This window comes from Microplitis demolitor, chromosome 8 (assembly GCF_026212275.2).
Source record: "Microplitis demolitor isolate Queensland-Clemson2020A chromosome 8, iyMicDemo2.1a, whole genome shotgun sequence".
Classification (NCBI taxonomy): Eukaryota; Metazoa; Arthropoda; class Insecta; order Hymenoptera; family Braconidae; genus Microplitis; species Microplitis demolitor.
In genome coordinates this window covers 7,706,130-7,724,924 of record NC_068552.1, presented here as the reverse complement: position 1 = coordinate 7,724,924, position 18,795 = coordinate 7,706,130, and the positions used below count along the sequence as shown (strand labels likewise).

Genomic DNA, 18,795 nt, shown 5'->3' with positions numbered 1-18,795 from the left:
ACAAATTGGAATTCAAAGTGGACGGAATTAAAAAGTAAGCAAACAGAGCTCGAGTGTGAGGTCTCATCTCTGAAAGAAGGAATAAGAAATAAAGCATTCGAATCTGGAAATTTAGCAAACGAGAAGAGTGACCTCGTGAAGAAGATGGAGCTAAAACTAAGGCAAATGGATCAACTTATATATGCACAAGAAAAGGAAACAATTTGTTGAATATCATTATTAGGAATCACGAATGGGAACAAGCAAAACTGCGTAAACAGGCTTCGAACTTTCTTCGTACCAAATCCAACACAGAAGTGGTTTTAAGTAACATTCATCCTGTAGATAAAAAGGGGAAATTAATACGTGTCATGTTAAACAATCAAGAAACCAAAGAAAATATAATAGCCACAAAGGCTTCTGTTTTAAAAAACAGTAAAATCTCTATTGTTCAGGACCCCACAACTCGTGAACGTGAACTAAGAGTGAACCTAATCCAAATTGCGGCTAAGAAAATCAAGCAAGGCCTAAGAATTCAAATAAAAAGAAATAAACTTAGGATTGAAGATACATGGTACTATTGGGACAATCGCGTAAACAGTATAAAACAAGTAGAACGCTTAAATCAGGATATTATGCCAAACTCACAGATTCCATCTATCCATATAACAACAAACTAATTTTAAAAGCATGGAACTCAAGCGGTATCAACAACTTCTTCAATCACACAGCAACAACTGACGCCGAGATCTTCCGCATATATGAAACTTGGTCAACCACTTCAATAAAACTGCCTCGAGACTGGGGGAATCATCAGGCTATATGTGCGAATGCAATAAAGGAAAAAAGTACTGGTCGTGCAAGGGAGGGCTAGCAATTATTCTGAAAAAGAACTTCCAAATCAGAACCCTGGATGTCTCAGAAAGCTGGATTATTATCCATATTAAGTCGAAATACTATGAGGAAATCATTGCCTGTGTATATTTTCGGCCATCATGGAACCTAGAGGTACTTCTAAATCTTCTCCAATCAATCCTGGATGAGATTTCTATCACCTATAGACATTTACCTATGCTGTTGTTGAGTGATTTTAACGCACGACTTGGTAATCTTAACTCACTTCCAGAGGAGATTATAAGTGGAACAGCTCTTAACCAAGAAGAGGTGACACTTGACACAGTCATCAACACCAGAGGTCGTAAATTCGTTGACTTTATGCTTAATAACAATTTTGCACTACTTAATGGCAGAACATTCAGTATTACACCAGCCCAATTCACTTGTACCCATATTGGACGCAGCATAGTGGATCGAGGATGGATAAGTTGTGGTAACCTTAGTGAGATAAAGGATCTGGAAGTCATACAGGAGAAAAACCTTTCTGACCATTTTCCGATTATGGTCAAATTATTTGCAGCAAGTGAACCTAAACCTAACCTACCCTCAAAGTGCACAAAGGAAAAAATTTTGTTCTGGAATGTAGAAGATAAGGAATCCTTTAAAGCTAACTTAAGGCATTCAAGTAAAGTCGAGGTAAACTTCAAAAAAGAAAACGTGGATCAAATCAGCACTAAATTTATTTCTGCTATCACAGAGGCTGCACAAGCTTCTAATGTGACAGATACACGGCGTTCACACAGTTGGCAGGTACAAAAGCAGAAGTAGGATTAGTTCGATACGGACTGCTGCCTCAAACATAGAAATCTAAAGCAACTCTTCAAAGCCTGCAAATCATCTGCCTTCAACAAACAGGAACTGGAGTGCTACAAAAAAGCTAAAAGGGACTACAAGAAACTGATCAGAAATAAAAAGCAGCAATTTCAGAAAAAGAAACTGGACATTCTTGCAAACATAAAAAATCCCTCTGAATTCTAGAAAGCAATAAAGGAGTCTAAGCCGAAACATTTCAAGCAAAACCCAATGCCTCTGGACACATAGTAGGAATGGTACAATAAGTGCAGTGCACCTTTTGAACCAGATGAAACAATATTTTATGGGGTGGAACACCCGGTTTTGGATCAAGAATTCACGATGGAATGACTAAAGCAGGCACTTGCACGCGGTAAAAATAATAAATCTCCAGAGCCTGATAAGATCCAAATTGAGTTCTTGAAGACCATGCCATTTAATTGAAAACTCTTTACACTCGGTCTGTTTAATAAAATTTTGTTAGAGGAAGCACCTCCGAGCCAATGGTTCACTACACTTATAACCCTAATTCACAAGAATGGTGATAAGTATGACCCACTTAATTATCGGGGGATTGCACTAGTCAATCATATTGCTAAGCTACTCACAAGCATGATCAATAGACGGTTGGTGAAATGGGCTGGAGACCGTAAAATTATCCCGGAATCGCGATCAGGTTTTAGAGCTGGTAGAGGCTGCCTTGATAATTTATTCACACTTTTATCCGCACTCAACTGCCGTCTGCGGCAAGGTAAAGCTCTTCAATTCTTGCTATTTGCCGATTTTTAAAGAGCTTTTGACTCAGTAAATTACAAAATTCTGTGGAAAAAACTATTTGAACTCGGCTGCAGCGCAAAACTGGTTAGGCTTTTAAGAAATATATATGTCTCAGCCCACCTAAAATTAAAAAAAGATGGCGTGCAATCGCGAGTGTTTAACATAACCGAAGGAGTCCTGCAAGGGGAATTACTCATCCCTTTGCTATTTCTTATATTCATTGCTGATCTCGAGGACTGATTAGGAGAAAATAACCGTGAAGGTGTGAACATCGATGGCTTAACAGATATTTTACTACTCTTATACGCAGATGATCTCGTAATATTTGCTTCCTCAGCCGGTGATCTGCAGAGGAAATTAATCCTACTCAAGCAATACTGTGACAGATATCAAGTGAAAGTTAATACTGACAAAACGAAAATCATAATTTGCAGAAAAGATGGTAAAACTCATGGTAACTTACATTTTCTCTTTGGAGAATCCAAAATTGAAACTACAATTTCCTATGAATACTTAGACCTAAAGATCTCGCCAGCAGGATTTAGCAGAACGTTAGCTCTAGCAGCGATCCACAAAGCTAAAATGGCTTATAACTCTGTTCGCCCTGTACTCATTCGGTCTAAGACAGACTCGTTCAAATGCATTAATAAATTATTTGATAGCATCATTGTAGCTACTCTATTATATGCCGCTCCAATCTGGGCTATTAGATATCTCGATCTCATCGAACAAGTACAAACAGAGTTCTTAAAACTTATTTTCTCGCTGCCCAGGAATACAGAAGGAGACCTTCTCAGGATTGAGCTAAGTAAATTACCACTAGCTTATCAAGTGATGGCTGCAACGTGGCAATGGTTTATTAAAATCCTTGATATGGAAGACCACAGGTACCTCAAAATCTGCCTTAGGCGCCTCCTTGAGCTCAAAGACAGCACAAAAAAGGAAAAATATAATTGGGTTGTTACTGTACTTAAATTGATTGGAAGTATTACGCCGGAATTAATAACTGCTCTCGAAACTGTGGACCCGAATCTATGGAAGGCTTTTAAGCCCTATTTTCTCAAGAAATATAAAAATTACTTGCTCCAACAGGGCCTAAGAAAAGCCTGCAACGCCCATTATCTACAGATGCAAATTCAACGCCCGACTGACGGGTCTATGCCAGTGTTTCTGACTAGAAGAGTCAATTTCCAAGCACTCGAAGTATTCCTCCAAATGAGACTGTCTAGCAAATACTACCAGCATCTCTTCTTCAATCAAACTTGCTATAAATTTAATCCTAACCAGCCTGGCCCGATCTGCAACAAAAGTGAACCTGACACAATTAATCATGTACTTGTTGACTGTCCAATTTATCGGCCGTACCGGCAATACTATCTGAAGTCTCCCGATGCGCCAACCCTGGATTTAGTGAACTGCAATGATTCGCGATCCATTGAGACAATTTTCTATTTTCTGCAGCAATGCGCCGCTTGAGAGCCTTCTGTTAAAATGAATAGACGTTATTTACTGGTTTTATTATAGAGTGTAATTATCTGTGTGTTATAGCTAGTTTATTTTTGATCTTTATATAATGTACGCAATAGCTAACCACTTGTTACAGATTATGTAAATAAGTCTCAGAAACAATAAACAACTATTATATTATTATTATTAACGTTTACCTATTTGGGAATTATGAATTTATTTATTTGATCTATAAATTTTATTCCTTATTTAAAAATGAGTACTCTACTTATTTGATTTATATAGAATTTATCTTAGAATGGCGTCCTGCCTATTCTTTTACTTACTTTAATAAATTTGTATTTATTTAGAAATTATTAATTTACTTATTTAAGTTATATTGAAATTATCATTCCATCTAGAATTTATTGATTCTTTTATTTAGGATTTATTTATTCAGATAAAATTAGCTCGTTTGAATATTCTTTTACTTAAATTTTATTTATTTAGAATTATTTTATTTAGAATTCGTTCATTTGAATATCCTTTGATTAATACTATTTCTTATTAATATATTATTTAAATAAAACTATTTTATTAGAATTTAAATAAAACTCTTTCATTTAGATTTCATTTATTTAAATTTTCTTTTGCTTAATGACTATTTCGTCATCAAAATCTATTTATGTCTATTTGTTTTTTAATACCAAAATGTTTCGACAAAAGTATACTTAGAGTAAACGTAAGGAATTAAAATTGTGTAAAGATTATTTGTTGTTTAAAATTTATTTATGTCTTACCTATTTCAAGCACGCTTTTGTCAATAAACAGTTTCGGTTATTGCTTAAGGAAAGTGTATCCAGATGGCCGCTGAGCATTTACAATTACTCGGGAGTCATTAAAATTACATTAAGGTGTTTGCTCTAGCATTTCAACAAATGTCAAAACAAACAAGTCTAAATATTTAAAAGCATTTTAAAAAAACTACGTCATGACTTATCGCTCTACAAATATTAATATAAAGAATAAAATAAAATCTGGTCGCCGCATAGTGTTCATTAGAGAGAAAAGGATGAGAATATAAAAATTAGCAATCAAGAATAAAATATAACGTTTAGAATTTAGCTGAACGTAACACTATATTTAATCGAAATTTAATTCCTGTGAAAAATGAATCTAACATGGCCATGTATGAATGCTCCATACATGGCCATGTATAAAAATTGGCCACGCATGGCCATATATGACCATACATGCTTATGTATGTAAATTTGCCAGGTATAGCCATGTATGACCATTACGGTGGCTCATTTGAAACGACTATTTTTTTTCGCTTCATTGACGAAATATTATTTGAGACATAATAAAAAAAATTTTCCACTAAATTTGAGCCCTTAATTTTAATATTAAGTACTCGCTCAATGAATTTGAAATTTCCCCATTTAATTAACACGTAAATTTTAATTTTTTTTTTTTTCAATTATCTATAACTTCGCAGCATTTCATGATATTTAGTCGCTATTAGGCGGACGTTACAGAGGAATCTTCCCTCTCTAAATGTGCCCATAGCTAATTTACGTTTTTTAACCGGCCGTATCGGTAGAAAATCGTAAAGCCAATTTTTTCTCGAATTTTATTTTACTTGCAAGCCTCTTACTTTACATCAAAATTCTACAAAACATTTTTTATAGGGAATTTGACTTCCTACAAAAAAAGTTATTTACGTCGATATCGTAGAACCAGAAGATTTCGAGATAAATCCAATTAAATACCGCAAAATTTTTAAAATCACTGTTTTATCCGCGATTTTAGTACTTTCTTTATAAAATTATGACCGAAGAAATATATAATATATAATGGTAAATATATATCATAAAAAAAGTTTCATGTAATACAAAACTGTCTCCTATTACACTTAATTTCATCTTTTCTTACACATACAAAGTTTGAAAACCAGCCCTTGGATGGCCCATCGCCGGCCAAAGTATGATAATAAGCAGCTACCCGTCCGGCAAAAAGATAACATACAGAACTCTTAAAGATAACATTTTTCTGATCTGACATTCGAAATAGTTGTCCCGAAGATAACAGAAAGATATTAGAAAAACCTCTTACGCGCCATCTGAGGATATCTTCAGGAGCTCGTCGGTTAGACGTCAGCAAGATAACATTTTTTAGAGATCTTAAAGAAATCAGTTTACGGAGATCATAATGTCAACACTTGTGGGTTTTTCATATCCATGATATATCACAATTGCAAATGGCTGATTAGGATGAATTTGCGCAAGAATGGGATAAAGTTGACTCATCGATCTTTTAGCAATCGGCAGCCCATCGAAATTAGTAATAATGACAATCAAGTCCAGTAGAGTGTAATAATCAATAATTCTCAAATGATCGGTCAAGGCTTTTTGTAACCCGTAATGAAAATATTGACGAAAAGGAACTTCACGAGTTACTGTCGGTGTTTCCGGTGTACCAAGTAAGGTCCACAAATCAAAAATAGATCAGTGATTTCTTCTTGATTCGATGTTTTTAATTTTTTTAGTAGTTCATTTGCTGCTTCACGTGATATATATTGAAATCAGTCACCCACTAAGTTAGTTTCGATGATAAACTCGTTTCATTGATAGCTACCAAAGCATTCTTTTTTAATTGATTACAGATCGATAATGCACGTGAGTCAGAATTACTACTAGTTTCACTGTCAGAACTGTAATTACTTATTTCATTTTCATTAAGTTTTTCGCTATCAATATTATTGCCGTTATTAATATTTCTTTTATTATCAACATCATCCAATTCATCACAAGATATATTATTACTCCCAAACCATGAATTATTTTCTACTGTTTCACTTTCATCACTATATGAATTTTCAAAATTATGTAATTTATTCAAAAAACAATGTATTCGTTTATTTTTTTGACCTTCACATAAATTAAAAAAATTTTTTTTTTTCGACATTTTGCTATTATATTTATTATAACTAATTATATGTAATTACTTAAGAGCAGAATTAAAAAAATAATGTTTATAATCAGTGATACTTATAGGTTACATCAGCTGACAAAAGTTGAGGTTATAATAGTCTTATAAGAAAGTTATTTTTGTGATGTTCTATAGAGACATCCATAAATAGTTACCATTTTGCTAACTTTCAGATTTATTTTAAGTGACCTAAACATAAAGTTATAAAAAATATAACATTTTTCTGAGCTCTTAAAGGTAACATGTTTTGGGTAACATTATGTCATCTCTTTGACATCGATGCCGGACTGGCAGTCATGGACAACTTTTAATGGCCCATGAACAGCTGAATATACAAATGATAACCCCGGCCCACTAATGGCTCTCGACTAAGTCAATTAATGGCAGCTGGCGATCGGCCAAGCATGCAAATAAATTTAATTGAACAAAATTTTTTTTATTATTATCCTAGCAGAGTTCATGATCATTAACGTTTAAATTATTTGAGTGAGGTAAAAGCTCTGGACGCGAACTGCCGTCCGTTATTTACAACTAATAAATAAAATATTTTTTAGTTCGTTATTATTTTCAATCAAGAACCGCAATCCTATAACTTTATACATAAAAATTAATTTAATAAAAAAATAATACATCCATTTTTATAATAAACGCAATTTTTAATAAAGGTGGCAGAGCAAGATAATAATTTTTCTGCCCTCCGGTCGGAAAGTGGCAACTTTCGGGCCGCTGCTCTGAACGAAATTGCAACTTTCCGGCTTCGTCGAGCAGAAAAACAGTATACGCACCTTGGCCAGTAAAAAGGAAAGCCTCAGACCACATTTTTGTCAGCCTCGGCTTCGCCTCGGCCTACAATTACATGTGATCTGAGATTTTTCTTATTTTACTGCCCTAGATATGCAATATACTATTTAAAAAATTATGTAATTATAATAAAATAGTACGAAATTTGTCACGATATTTAAATATCGCGGCAGTCTCACATTAGGTCGGTGAGCAACAGATGGCAGCACACGCTGCTCACACGTCTCTACACTCATTAATTTTATGATTATTTTGTTTATGTTTGACATTTTATTTTTATTATTACACCGCTTGTACTTAATTAATTTATTAGGTGACAACTGCGCTGAAGTCAGCAAAAATTACTGATTAAGCTGGGCCTACAAGTATAATTTATGAGGCTGGGAGATAATTATTCATTTTGTTTATGTGCTTGTGGTTATTGTGGTTGGTCGGCGCATGCGCGGCGACGCAACAGTTGTCAGCAACAAATTTATTATATTATAAATGAAATTTATAATTATTTTGCATACATTATTAATTGGTTTGGCAATTGAAATTACCGTTGATTAGTAATATAAGTAGTAATTGGGCATTTGACGACGGGAATTAGCGAAGTTACACAATTGACATCGGGTACGTTGTCGTTGGTAGTAGTTGAAAGTAACATGCGACGGAGATAGTTCTCCAGTGGGTTAAAATGAGATGCAAATATACAATATGGCCGGCCGAGGTGCCGGCATGAAATTCACGTGCTGCCATGGTAAGACGTGGATAAACAATTGTACGAGCAGGGTGTGTGCCTGTATGCTAATCTCATTTTTTTATTGCGCCACTTGAGTTTTTGGCTAAATATATATATATATATATATATATATATATATATATATTAATTAAATTTGGCTAGTATTGTTAATTGTGCTCGGATAATTGCGGAGGAGTAATTATCACGTATTGTAATATTGACGTGATCTTGTTCATTCCTTTGCGTGCATCAACGATTTGTAAGTACCTTTGAGTTAATTCATTGGCGTGTAACTTTGCATTCCCGCGTTGGTGGCCATTTGCAAGCGTGTGAATATCACGTAGTTGATGAAGTATTATTGTTTGTATTATTAGGCTTTGATTACAAGCATATGAATAAAATTAGTACTGATCGAGCCCAGTGGATGATTAAATTTTAATCACAATTATTTATTATTATTATTAAAATAGCGAATATTTATTGTGAAGAAATATTCTTGTTATTATTATTATTTTATGTCACGTGATTACCATCATATGCGACTGGGCCTCGATCGCCTGATATATATATATATATATATATATATATATATATACAGTACACAGCACTGACGATTAAGTTGAAATATTAATTATTATTTACTTTAATATTGATTGAGAATTATTATTAACTGATGTATTAAATATTAACAATTTGATTTATTGCGTGGTATTGACTTGGATCTTGGTTATGAGTGATACATTATTATTAATCCGAGTTATAAATTATTATTAATTCGAGTTATAAGTTAACAATGATTTGAGTTATAAATTATTATTTACTTGAGTATTATTTATAAATTAGTATTTACTTGAGTATTATTCATAAATTATTATCTATTTGAGTATCAGGTATGAATTACTAATAATTTGAGGTATTAATTATTAGTTAACTGGATCTTGATTGTGAATTATTATTAATTTTGCGTATTGAGCATTATTAAGTTGAGTTATTAATTATTAATTATTAATTTGAATCATCAGTATAGTTGTTTTTGAGTTGATTCATTAAATAATTATTTTATTATTTGCGTCCAAAACGATATTATTTTGGAATACCGTAAATTCACCAGTGGAATTTACTGGGAAGTTGTACTGGAAAATACTTCAAATTCTTATATGAGATTATTTAGTTATTATTTCCTAATTTACATTTGTTTATATACACGTGTGAGTGAGACTATTAATTATTACGAGATATATGTTTTGCAATACATTTATTGTTTATGCAATAGTATTATTATTTGAATTATAATCTTATATGCGCATACTACTATTATTAATTTTTTTGTAAGTGATTTGCTATTATTTTCTGATATTATTTATGTGAGTATTCGATATATATTGGACCGATTATTTTATTAATTAATGGATAATTAAAACAAATGGTCATCAACCCGGTATTTATTTAATTTTATTATTTTAATTACTGCTATCTTTCTTGCTATCCTTATTCCTGAATCTGAAATCGCTATCCTGTTATTCATTTTATTTTCATTTTCATTTTTCTCCGTTGTGTTATTTTTGAGTTAATTTTGTTCGTGGGTTACACGAACTGGCGCCCAACTAGGTTTTCTAACCCAGCCTGAGTAGAGCAGCCAGTCCAGGGAGATTCAGGATATCTCCAGATGGGACATTTGTTTCCTGGGTGTATTTTATTTTCAGTTTTCGACCAACGGAGAGCCATAACGGCTATTGAGCGCCAACCACACTCCGCCGTGGGACGCGTGAAATAGAAGAGAACGTTATAAATTATTATTATTATTTTTTTTTTCTAAATAATCGAAAATATTAATTAAATTACTCTTCATATTTCATAAAATCAAGTGGATGTAGTAGAATGAATAAGTAGATCATTTAAAGGTGTCTGTTCAACATAAGTAGGTTCTTCCAGTAGTTACATAGAAAGAAAGGATTTCTTAGCACAAAAAGTTTTTTCTTATTCTAAGAAAATTTTCACTCAAATCAAGAAATTTTTTGTATTATACAGTGAAAACAAAAATTTTCTTGGGGTGAGAAAAAAATTCTTGAGCCAAGAAAAATTTTTGTCGTCAATTCATAATACAAAATATTTCTTGCACCAAAAAATTCTGTTTTTTCTATTTTTCTTACGCTACAACATCCTGTTTATAAGTAATTGTAATAATCAGCCCAAATTTTTGATATAAGAAATCTGTATGTCTATATATGGCGATATATGCCCATGTATGAACTATATATGGCATTGCATGGCCATGTAAGTTTCATTATTACGGGTAAATTTACGGTTTAAATTATAACGTATACCGTGCTAAAATTCCTCGACAGAGACGCGGAACAGTCCGATATCATATGTAGCTACCCACGTGATAAATAAATGATAATAAAAATAATATTAAATGATGATAAATACTGAGATCAAATTATAATAAAATAATAAATTTAAATAATTGTTAAATTACAAATAATTAGTGTGCCTGAACCAGCTGCTCAGGCTGGGTTAGTGCACGCAGGCGCCAGACCGTTTATTCAAAACGGACAAAAATTATTCAGGGGGAAAACTTATGAGGGATAGATCCGAGCAAGCGGCTGTAACAAAGCAGATAAACACTCGAGCGACACAATAGAAATTCAATAAGAAATGAAAAATTGTAAATAAACAATAGATAATTGCACACAAATAATAAATAAGATTAGGATAGATAAGATGGAACAGTAGGAAAAGATCCAGAGGAAAATAAATATTAAATTTTCCCCGACAGCTGTTGGTTTCCGAGTTTTAATAATATACACAATAGTAAAATAATAATTTTTCATAATACCTATCTTTATCAAATTATTAACAATAATACTTTGCTATAATGCCAGAAATACAATTTACGATCTTTGTATTTTTACCACTGTAGGTTAATTTATCACACAATAATCGCAGTATCAAAACAGAGTACTCGAACTCAATATACCAAAAAAAAAAAAAATGAATATAATTTAATTTAATTAATAGCGTTGATTTTTAATTTTAAACAAAATGAATAATTATTCCAGTGGAATTTATCTAAATCATAAATAATCCGAGTACTTTTTATTTTATTTTAATTTATCTCTCAACACTTGTGAGAAAGAGAAAGATACGGAATTTTTCTTCACTCACACTCAAAATAATAAATTTTCCTCTCTCTGAAATAATTTATCATAAAAATTCAGTAATAATTTTGACCGCTGGGGTATATCAATAAATCAAAACAAGAAAATAAAATCACTTAGTTATTTCAAGTAAAAATAAAGATAAATCATAATAAATAATATCTTACAGATATTTTAAGTAAATAATAATTTAAATAATTTTGGAATTTTTCTACCCAAGTGATGATGTCAGTACTTGCGGAACTTGCCCAAGTTCTGTAGGCTCACCATAGATATTTATATCTATAGATATATCTATATCCACCGGCAACGCTTAACAACGTATACGTATATATATATATATATATATATATATATATATATATATGTATATATATATATATATATATTTATTTATTTATTTATTTATTTAATCAATTTTTTTTGACCCTGAAGCTCAGCTCCCTAAGGGCCATAATACATAAAATATACATTAAATTAAATTATAGTATAGTATAATATTGATAATTATTTAAACTATTCAAATAGAAATTGTAAGGGAATTACAAATAAGTTACAAATAAGCTACAAATAATGTTCATTGACTTGATCTAAAGAGCATATAAAGCAATATAAAAGACAGTTCATATGCATACATGTATACATGAGTTACAACAAATATATTTTAATTATTATAAGTCATTAGTTCTTTCAAAAAACATAGTATAACATACTGTCCTAAATTCAGCATAATTATTTATAGAAACTATTTCCGATGGCAGTTGATTCCATAATCTTATAGCTGATAATAGAAATGATTTTTCATATGATACTGTTCTACAAGGTGGTTGATAAAAAACATCATTTTGTCTTATCGCACGGCCACGAACAGATAAGAGTATGCGGAAATTTTCTCGTAAAATTTGGTCATGATTAAGATGTATCATTTTATACACTATACAGCAGATTAAGAATTCTCGTCTACTTTGTAATGTCAGCCAACCAAGTTGTTTCCTGTATGGGGTTATATGATCATAACGACGTAATTGAAAGATGAATGTGATGCATGCGTTGAATTTCCGTTGTAATCTTGTTTGTAGTACACCAGATAAGTTCGAGAATACAGCAGAACAGTAATCAAAGGTAGGGAATACTAAAGCAACCACGAGCTTTCTTCGCATAGTAGAATTGAAAAGCTTGTTATTTATCTTGAGACGAGCAAGACAACTCATAGCTCGATTACTAAGAGCAATAACTTGCTCATGCCACGACAGAGTATCATCAATGATAACCCCAAGATATTTTAATGATTTTACATATTCAATATCTTTCCCATTTACTACTATTTTTTGCGCATTTACGCATAAAGGATCTCTCACATGTTGCGGGCTACCTAAGATAATAGCTTTTGTTTTTTCAGGATTTAGTCTTAAATAATTTTCTGTACACCAATTATTGATCTTTATGATAATGCTGTCGAGTTTTTCTATTGTTTCACTGATGATTAATAACGGACATGTTACATAAATAATAAGATCATCTGCATAGAAAATGTGTTTACAATCGATTAGAAATCCCAAGTCTGAGACAAAAATAGCATATAGTAATGGCCCAAGAATACTTCCTTGAGGAACTCCACTTCGATTGTATTTCCAAGATGATAATAGATTTTCTAACTTTACAGCTTGACGTCTATTTGTTAAATAGGAGTAGAACCATTTGAGAGTATTTTCAGAAAAGTTATAGGACCGAAGTTTATTCAATAGTAATAAATGATTGACACAATCAAATGCTTTCGTAAAATCAAATGATACAGCAATTGTAACTAAGCGGTTATCTATACCATTTCGAATATCATCACAGAAGCGTAATAAAGCTGTCTGAGTACTCATTCCCTTCATAAATCCTGTTTGATAACGATCTAGTAGGTTACTATCCAATACATATTTTACAACCTGATCATAGATACACCGCTCTAGGACCTTTGATAGTGGACACAGTATTGATATGGGTCTATAATCCCCAGACATTCGTGGATCTTTGATTTTAGGTATAGGTATTATTAGCGAGTCTTTCCATTGTTGAGGAAACTCACAACGTATTAGGCTAGTGTTAAATAAGTCCACTATTTGTTTGGTGTAGTATTGTATTAGGAGTTTATAATATCGAATAGAAAGCCCGTCTGGTCCAATCGCACTCGTAGTTATTCTACTTAGATTTTTTTTAACGTCATCAGGTGTGATATAAGCAAAGTTGAACTGTCCTATACTATGTGGAGTAATACATGCTAACTTTAACTGCTGATCTTCATTACTATTATCACCCACCGAGACAAAGTAGTTGTTTAATCCATTAATATCAAGATCATGTGGACAAGATGACGATATTGATTTAAGATATTATATTTTTATATATATATATATATATATATATATATGTATATATATATATAAATTTATATATATAAATGAATAAATAAACAATAAAATAATTAATAAATTAATAAAAAAAAAATTAAAAAATAAATTAATTGAAATATAATTAATAAATTAAATAAAATTTAATTAATGAAACTTATAGAAAAATAATCTTACTGATTTTCTCCATTTTGTCGTTGTATAAAATACGAGTAACCACCATATCTCTCAGCCATTTTGAAAACATCCAACGAATAATCTAAAAAAAATGTTATTATATATATTTATATTATATTATAAAATATTATGTTACATTCTTTTTTAATTATTTTAAAGATATTACCTGTATAAACAGATATTACAAGTATAAACTTGTACGTAGCAAATATATTTTCTACACGGCAACAACGAGTTAATTAAATAGAAGAAGACGAAAATTATGCGTACCTCAAACGTATCGGGTGTAAATCTAATTGCGCTTGATCACAATGACCTTACGCGTCTTCGCGGACGTTTTTTGTCTTTAAATATTGAAAATTGCCCTCTATAAATGAAATATCCAGTAGCTCTGTAGATAATGTTACCATGTAAAGTAGAATAACATCGCATCAATTTGTTCTTAAGACGATGATAGATATATCTCATAGCCGTACGCAAGACGCAAACTTTATAACGAACATACGACTTGGACTATCTACATACATACATACATAGGAGGACAGAATCGTTTGAGGTGATCTGATACAATCACAATTTATTATAAAAAATTAGGACGACTGACGTATATTTTCATCACGGTGCCAAATCATTCGCACGCCGCCGATTAGAAGAGAGAATTGTTAATGGTTATGCTTATATGTGTTCTAAAGTACAACAAAATGTAACGTAAGTAACATTTGTAAGTAATATTTTCATTTACATTAACTAATCCAATATTTTAAGTTTTATAAGTTAAGTTAAAGTCAGACTTTGATGTTAATAGTGTCTGTCAACTTGACAGATTGCCATATCTACTCACTATTTCGTTCCAGCTTCATTAAAAAATCATTAACCCGAACAGCTCAGCTCAAGAATTTCACGATTCTAAGATTTCTTTTACTCCAATTCATCATCATTACAGAACAATTCAATTCAAAATTAATAACTTCAAAAACAATTTTTTTTACCAATCGGATATTTTTCAGTCATAAATTTTGGATTGTGTTGTCCTGTAATGATGATGAACTAGAGTGAAGAAATGTTGGAATCAAGAAACTCTTGAGCTGAGCTGTTAGGGTTAATGATTTTTAATAGACATGGAAATCTGTCATCAACTTTTGTTTATTTTTAATGTATTTATTTACTTACTATGAAATTCACCGTTCGGTTGTAGTTATTATAACGATGTGCTATTACTTTTTTTGCTTATATTATTAAAATTCGTGATATTTTACTTTTAGGTACCTAGTATGCAAAAATAAGAAAACCAAAAATTGCAAATTTCGTGGGAAGCTTGTAAATAATGATCTAATCATGACTCATAATCACAATCATCTTCCTGATCATACAATGGAACTCAATTATAATTTCGAGAAATGTTTATACGATTCTGTCAAAAAGTAACACTTTAAATCATTAAGAATTATTTACGACGAAGTTAGTTTAGTGTAAGTATTTTACATTCCTTCTACATATTTTCATGGGTGCGTATATATATATATATATATATATATATATATATATATATATATATATATATGTATATATATATATTATATATATATATATATATATATATATATATATATATAAATGGCAATAACAACTTATAAAATTTTAATTTCAATTGTTTTCACAATAATTGATCAGAATCAAAATATTTAAATTCCCTTTGCTTACACTAGGCATTCTGAAGCTGCAATTCATGTATCATGGGTGAATTTGCACCAAAAAATGTTGGAATGGCGACGACAAACACGTCCACCTATACCTGAAACTATAGAGCTATACTTAAGACTTATTGAAATGCCAGAATGGTCTATGTACACTCAATGTAACCAGAGTAATATGACAATTATAACTTTACAAGCAAACGATGGTTCTACGTCTATAATATATACTGATGTTGATTTTTTAAGACATTTACATAATGTCTCAGAATTTTTCATTGATGCCACGTTTAAAGTCATTCCCAAAAAGCCGCGATTTCGTCAACTATTAACTGTTTTAGGATTAGTTCAGGACTCTGTAATTTATTATTGTTTAATATATACGTAGGGTTATACATATATTTTTACATGTAATAGTAAATACAAAAATTTTATTTAATAGGTCATCCCACTTTGTTGGGTTTTAATGCAAAAAAAAAACACTGCTGCATATGAGTCAGTGCTTACGTTTTTCGCCAGAGACTTGGTTCCCCACTTACGTCCGATAACTATTACAACGGATTTTGAAAGTGCTCTTGCTTAAGCTATAAGACTCATCTATCCTGAGGCTACTCATATTCGATGCTGGTTTCATTTTTGTCAGGTAAAAATTAATTTAGTAGTATTTTGTATATAGTCATATGAAATAATTATTAATCGATTTTAATAAGGTTTTTTTTATTCATTTCCCGGTAGGCTTTCATGAAAAGAATGAAAAAGTTGAACCTTGCAAGAATACTTGAAAATTCCGATGAAAGTCGAATGTTTTTTCGAAAATTATCAGTGTTGCCTTTACTTCCTGCTAATGATATCGAAACTGCGTTTTACTGGATTGTCAGTACAGCTAGACCATAGCTAATTTTGTTATTTAAGTCTTTTTTAAAATATTTTCATAACCAATGGATTAGAAGAATAAGGCCAGAACTATACTCTATTTTTATGATAATCTTTCGCACGAATAATTTTTCCGGGGCCTATAATAAAGTATTATCTTTAAGGTTTGGAATCCATCCAAACATCTGGGATTTTACAGGTACCATAATTTATAATAGTACGTCATCTTACTTTCGTTTTATTTACATTGGTAAGCATTTTCTTTTCCACTGTTTTGTATTCTACATTTTTTAATATTTGAGAAGATCTCTGTAAATCATCAAATACTATTGTTTTCTTTTTATATGCGTCCATTTTATAGTATATTCCTGTACATCTTTACTTTGAGTATTATGTACAATTTATTTATACTTTTTTTTCTTTAACAGCTTTTTTGTCTTTATTATTCTATGAATCGCATCTAATGAAGTTCGTAATCATATGTAAATAATCCAAAGACAAGTTTTTTTTTTCTTTTATTATTCATCAGGGAATTTGTTATAACTATATGATTTTATGTTTCTTTTTTTTACTCAAACTCTGATATGTAATTGTATTTTACTATGTATATTATTGTGAAACTTTCAGTAGTCAACTACACTTACTTCTTACTTCCTTTGGGCATTTAAAAAAAGCTATATAGCATTGAGTTTTCATATCTTTTTCTATTATACTATTGTTAGTTTTGCTCATATTTTTATTCTTTATTATCATAGAAAATAAGTTTATTATTCTTATTTTCTGTTTCAAGCACAAAATTTTACATTTATCTCTACAGATTTCACGTAAATTGTACTTTCAAGCTTTTATGAAATCAAAATGCTTATCAATATTTTTTATTTCAATTTAGAGAAAATTGCAATATTACAAGAGTTGAAACGCATTGAGTATGAGTCATTACTAATGGGTAATCCAGTAACACAAGAATTGCGGAGAAATTATATTTTAAAAAATCTTATTATTCAACGTGCTTGGTTTCTATACCAAAATCATCAATTTGGTATTTCCCAATTTCTGAATTGTATGAGTTACTTTGTTGATGCACTTAAAAACGCAATACCGGCGAATATTGAACAAGTGGATGAGTTTATACCTGAACTAGATGATCCTGTTGAAATTGGTAAAAACGAATTTCAACTTTATATAAATTATAAATGTTTTGTTAGTTGTATTATTAATTGATTTCTTATACATATTGCTAACCATATAAGAAGTAGTATTTAGTAAATGAATTAATAATTACAACCAATTTTATTAATGACTTAATTAATAATTTTAAACAATTATGGAATCTCAACAAGGATAAACATTTTATTATATATTATTATTAATTTTTTTTTGTTTATTAATATCTTTGTATCCACTACATTTATTAACTTCTGTAAAAGATGGAGTTCAGATGGAGTAATAGTACATAAAACTTTTCAAATATGAAGAAAATAATTAATTATTATGATTTGTTCTTGACATATTATAATGTAAAATATAATTTTATTCAATTATAGGATGAGTAATCATTTCTATTTCTCATACGGATATTTTTTTTCAGAATTCACAGTCGGAGAACATATCACAAATTGTATCATTTGTTTACAAAATATTACAAACAATATTTGTTTACCATGCCATCATTGGTTGGGGTGTTCTTCTTGTGTGAGAAATCCACAAATTCTAGCTCGAGAAGAAAATGCTGACTTGCAATGTTCAAGATGTGCTGGTATCGTTAATTCATTCGTGGAAATATTTTAAAGCCATTTTTAGACGGTGCCAATTTTATTACGCGCTAATTCTTTATAATTATTTAACTTAATGACATTAAGTGATATCATAACTCAGTTTAAATCTTAATTATTTGCAACTGAATAAAGTTACTATTATTGTGTAATGAAAAAAATTATTAATAATGGAAAAGAAAAATTATTATTGTTATTTTATTAATATTATTTAGTACAATTGGATACCGTATAAGTTAAACGTTAAATTGGAAAGTAATTGTTGATCTCTTTTTTAAATTATAAATAAAAAACTAAATTTTTTTTTGTTTTGAAAAA

General features: G+C 30.6%; 1 protein-coding gene across 1 annotated transcript; it reads left to right on the top strand.

Annotated features, from left to right (window-relative positions):
* Window positions 1-16,389: 16,389 nt before the first annotated feature.
* On the top strand, window positions 16,390-18,513 carry LOC128668403 (uncharacterized). Its single transcript, XM_053741319.1, has 4 exons — window positions 16,390-16,475; window positions 16,568-16,904; window positions 17,595-17,864; window positions 18,294-18,513. Exons 2-4 carry the CDS (start codon window positions 16,811-16,813, stop codon window positions 18,491-18,493), a joined length of 564 nt encoding a protein of 187 aa, XP_053597294.1. The 5' UTR covers window positions 16,390-16,475; window positions 16,568-16,810; the 3' UTR covers window positions 18,494-18,513.
* Window positions 18,514-18,795: the final 282 nt, after the last annotated feature.